This window comes from Macrobrachium nipponense, chromosome 5, assembly GCF_015104395.2.
Source record: "Macrobrachium nipponense isolate FS-2020 chromosome 5, ASM1510439v2, whole genome shotgun sequence".
NCBI lineage: Eukaryota > Metazoa > Arthropoda > Malacostraca > Decapoda > Palaemonidae > Macrobrachium > Macrobrachium nipponense.
This window is the reverse complement of record NC_061107.1, coordinates 123,058,778-123,064,042: the sequence shown is the minus strand read 5'-3', so window position 1 is coordinate 123,064,042 and position 5,265 is coordinate 123,058,778. Positions and strand designations below refer to the sequence as shown.

Here is a 5,265-nt window from a genome sequence, read left to right as displayed (position 1 = left end):
CATCTACCAACCAACATTCCTGAGACCCTCCCCATTTGTGAGAGCACACCCACGATGGACCAACTACAGAAGGCCAACGAGTTGCTATATGCCTCCAAGACCTCACGATGCAATGCCCATGCCATCTTTGACGCCAGAAAATATTACAGCTAGGTCCAAAAAGATGGTATGTAAGCTAAAGCTGTGCAAAAGAACCCATACAAGTCGCGACAGTAATGGCACACCACCCACCTGTGCTTTAAAAATACCTCCACAAATTTGAAAGTCAGCCAAGAACTGCAACCCCAGATGCAGCTGAATAAAAAAACGAAACAGGAACCAAAAAAGGTAAATAGAAGAATAACAGCATCCACGCCTCTTACAGGGGGTTCTTGGTGGACAAAAACACTTTCAAGTCCACCAGACACTGAGCCAAATTTAGTGTTATCCAACAAAAGCTTGGAGGATAAAACTGGATATTGTCCATTGTGGAAGCACAATCAATTTTCTTGATGTACGTCAGACTTTGCTTTTGAAATCTAAAGAACAAATTCAGCCAGCAGGCAGCTTCTGACATGACCAAACCACCAATGCCATAGGCATAAGTTACAGTACCACGTCACAGACAACCATACAATCCTCGATTTTATCAACATTATTATTCCGATCTCCATGGGGATCTATTTGTTAGGCTACCTGCAAGGCAAAGCCCACATCACCCTTATGTATGCCATCAGTGATAAGAACTAGAAGATCATAATTAAAATTAAAAGGAAAGATCTGGAAATGATCACAAACTACAGTTTTACTTCTGTTTTCAATTACTTTAACTGACTCGCAGTTTGTTTTATTTTCTATGACACCAATCAGTCTTGCAGTAGGAAACTAGTACATGGATTACCATTGTCACAGCGGAGGAAGGAGACCTCGTCTGTTGTCTGTCCCTGGAAATCTTACTTCCATCTGTTATAATCACCAAATCTGTTGTGTCAGTGCAGAACAGTTGTAGCAGGTCCTTCATTTTGTATGCAAGACACTGAAAATGAGTAGCAAAGAAGGCTCTCTGCCAAATTTACATCACCAGAATCAGTCTCCCACAGGAACCACATAAGCTATCACTCGCAGATCAAATGGCTCTTGATCAGTCCCCTTACATCACCACAGGGCAACAACCTATGGTCATTCTAATGGCTCCTAGCAGCCACCGCATCATTGAGTCTGTCCTTTGTACCTCACTCAGTATTGCTTATTTCAGGAGAGTACAGCCGCAATAGCTCACCTAGCAAATTTAGGGCAAGAAAGGGTACATATTAGCAAACTAAATCTTCATTCTGTATGCCCTAAGGCAGGCCATTATGGAGCAATCCCTATTCTGCTACTGCGGTGGAGGGCACTACATATACCTTTTGCTCAATGACTTATGAAGTGTCACTAGCACAATCAGTCATTGTAATCTCTTTTTACCTCTCGTATTTCCAGACAGCCAGAGCATTTCCAGAACCTTCCAAGACACACACACATACGCATACACACATTGCTTGCAACAATCAAAGAAAAAAGAAATGCGTGTATTTCAGATCGTATGCATACACATTCACATACTTGCAAAACTGGGATCCCTCCCACGGAGCAAGTGTATATTACATTGTCCATGAGCTAGTAAAAAAAAAGAAATCCATACCTTTGTTTTTATGTGCCTACTTTTTTCTACCGGAAGCAAAGTAGTTTTGATATTGGTATTAGGCATAGACCTTATTGAATAAGACATTTGCCCTTATCTTAAATCCCTTGGTAATTACAGCAAGTCACCTTGTTAGGCTCTTGGAGCCCTTTGTTGTCTCACTATTAGTCGGCATTCATTTTAGAAAATCCTCAGACAGATTTGGAATATGGCATGATAAAGCAGGCTAATGGTAGGTCACCTTATTCAACAAGACATTTGCCCTTCTTTTAAATCGCCTGATAATTATGGCAAGTCACCCCTCTTGGAACCAGTATAAATTGTTATACTCTTGGCACCTTTGATGGCTCACTATCGGTCGGCACTTATATTGGAAAATCCTCTGACAGATTTGGAAAATTTTTAACTTTGAACACATTGGGTGTGGTTTTCCTTCCAATCACAAAATGTTTTGAGAATCGGGGTCTTTCAACTCCCCCAGTGATCAAAGTAAGCATATTGTTGAATTTTCGTGATGACCTAACACCAACAGGAATATGTCCTTGAATCCATAAGCTTCCAGGGTATCATAGGACTCCTCAGAGTCACAATCCATAAAACGTTTTGGTTAAAAGGCATGCTAGGTAAACTTCACAGTCAATAGATACTGAAAAGTCGGTGAAACTTATCTGGTCCTCAATTGTAAGAAATCCTTGAATATTGCATTTGAAATGTCTATGGATACTAACAGACCTTTGATATCTGATGACAGTTTGTGCAACGCCAACCAATAGTATTTGAGTATATATCTGACTGAGCACTAACACACATTTGCTTGTTATGAAATTGCATGTTGGTAATGAGTTTGTTAATTGATTGAAAATATTTATTGCTCCTCGACAGCCATCATCAGTTATTATCTATAATAAAGCCCTTGCACTTTGTATGATTTGACATATTCCTGCAGAATCTTGACAGATTTCTTATCTTGTTGGAACTTCATACCTCCTTTGCTCGCCTTGAATCAGCAGATTTCCTGTATTCCTCTACTTCTGAAACTTATTGGCCCTTGCAAGACACACTACTGGCTCTCACCAGTAGTGGTAGAAGCGAGAAATCGTCTGTCACCCTCTACTACAAAAGAATTATCCTAACTGTTCTCAAAAAAAACCGCAAGAATGTCATCCCAGGCAGCCTTTCATCTCACTGCACCACAAGAGCGTGTTTTAGATGATAATGGGTGGGAGGATATCCTTCACTGAATCGAATTTTTTTTTAATTTCAACAACGAGTCTGGTCAACTTAGCAGTTAACATCCTCGAAGGAGAGGTTAAAGGATAGGGAATTGGTCGATGAGCGTTCCCTATAAATCCGCCATTCAATTCTCACTGGTCACGGAACCATAAGAAATATCGTTACTTGCAAAATATCCAGGATGGTTTGTGAAAGGACCTGACAGAAACGATGGCATTCTTGACATGCAATCCTTTCCCCTTTGACGGGGAAATGTCAGACTATCTCTTTGTGGTTTTCTACTCCTGGCGAAGCAATTTATCGGCAGCGTTTGTTATTACTTATTCAGTTGTCTTTTAATATGATTTTGGTGATTCAAGTGTCAAACAACTCACCGAAAACAGTTAGTATGGACACCCTTTGGAAACACCCCTTCTGTTCATTCAGACAGAGGATAGGTGTAATCTTTAACTCTGATATTAGTAAAAGTATTTAGTATACCCTTCTTTGAAAAAATGGTTTCATTGAGCATGTGAAGTACATAGTATGATTGAATGCCATCCCATGATTTGTAAATTTATTAATAGCATTAAAAAAGAACGAGTAGAAGATAAAGTTAGCTTTGCGCACTATATAGCTGCCCAAAAATCTGCTAAAACAGACTTTTTTTAGAAATACGATCCATATGTAGTGTCACTAACCAAATACCTGAAGTGGCTCGTAACATTTTCTTAGTTGTTATTTTCAAAAAGGTTCATATGCAATTCTAGCCAGTTTTTACCTGTCTGAAATATACTTTGAGATATATTGTTTTGATTAGGTATACCTGTATCTCTTATGAAATGAAATATATCTTGATTTTACTGTTTAGCTTCAGTACATTTTTTTTGTAATTTCCCAAAGTCAGTGTATACTCACATACATAGACACACACTCACAAACAATTCTCTTTTCCCCTTTTTGGCGATGAATTGCTTGGCGATTTGTTTTATGGTGAATTGTTGGCGGTGAGTTGCTGGTGGTGAATTGTTGATGGCAAGTTGCAAGTAGTGAATTGTTGGTAGCGAGTTGCAGACGGTGAATTGTTGACAGCGAGTTGCAGGTGGTGAATAGTTGACGGCAAGTTGCAGGTGGTGAGTGGTTGGCGGCGAGTTGCAGGCGGTGAATTGTTAGTGCTGAGTTTCAGGCCGGGAATTGTTGGTGGCAAGTTGTTAGTGGTGAATGAATTAATGGTGGTGAGTTGCAGGCGGTGAATTTTTGGAGGCGAGTTGTAGGCTTTGTTGCATTGTTGGCAGTGAGTTGCAGGTGGTGAATTGCTGGCAGCGAGTTTCAGGCAGTGAATTGTTGGAGGTGAGTTGCAGGCAATGAATTGTTGGCAATGAGTTTGTAGTGGTAAATTGTTGGCAGCGAGTTGCAGGAGGTGAATACTTGGAGGTGTTGGTGGCAAGTTGCAAGCTGTGAATAGTTGTGGTGAGTTGCAGTTGGTAATTGTTGGTGGTGAGTTGTAGGCAGTGAAATGTTGGCAGTGAGTTGCAAGCGGTGAATTGTTGGCAGTGAGTTGCAGGCAGTGAATTGTTGGCAACGAGTTGCTGGTGGTGAACTGCTGGCAGTGAGTTGGAGGCGGTGAGTTGCAGGTGGTAACTGTTGGTGGTGAGTTGTAGCCAGTGAATTGTAGGCAGCAAGTTGCAGGCTGTAAAATGTTGGCAGTGAGTTGCAGGTGGTGAGTTGTTGGCTGTGAGTTGCAGGCAGTGAATTGCTGGCAGTGAGTTGCAGGAGGTGAATACATGGAGGTGAGTTGCAGGCAATGAATTGTTGGCATCAAATTGCAAGCCGTGAATAGTTGGTGGTGAGTTGTGGGTGGTGAATTTTTGGCTGCAAGTTATAGGCGGTTAATTGTTGTTGTGAGGTGCAGGTGGTGAATTGCTGGCGGTGAGTTATTGGTGGTGAATTGTTGTGGTGAGGTGCAGGTGGTGAATTGTTGGCTGTGAGTTGCAGGCGGTGAATTGTTGGCAACGAGTTGCTGGTGGTGAACTGCTTGCAGTGAGTTGGAGTGGGTGAATACTTGGGGGTGAGTTGCAGGTGGTAACTGTTGGTGGTGAGTTGTAACCAGTGAATTGTTGGCGGCAAGTTGCAGGCTGTAAAATGTTGGCAGTGAGTAACAGGTGGTGAATTGTTGGCTGTGAGTTGCAGGCAGTGAATTGTTGGTTGTTAGTTTCAGGCAGTGAATTGTTGGCAGTGAGTTGCAGGAGGTGAATACATGGAGGTGAGTTGCAGGTGGTTAATTGTTGGCAGCATGTTGCAGGCAATGAATTGTTGGCCACAAGTTGCAAGCCGTGAATAGTTGGTGGTGAGTTGTAGGTGGTGAATTGTTGGCTGCGAGTTATAGGCGGTAA

The 5,265-nt window shown here is 41.7% G+C and overlaps 1 protein-coding gene across 1 annotated transcript; it reads right to left on the bottom strand.

Moving 5' to 3' along the window:
- Positions 1-3,860: 3,860 nt before the first annotated feature.
- On the bottom strand, positions 3,861-4,658 carry LOC135215928 (uncharacterized). The gene has a single exon (XM_064250882.1). The coding sequence runs from the start codon at positions 4,656-4,658 to the stop codon at positions 3,861-3,863; it is 798 nt and encodes a 265-aa protein (XP_064106952.1).
- Between the last annotated feature and the right edge of the window lie 607 nt (positions 4,659-5,265).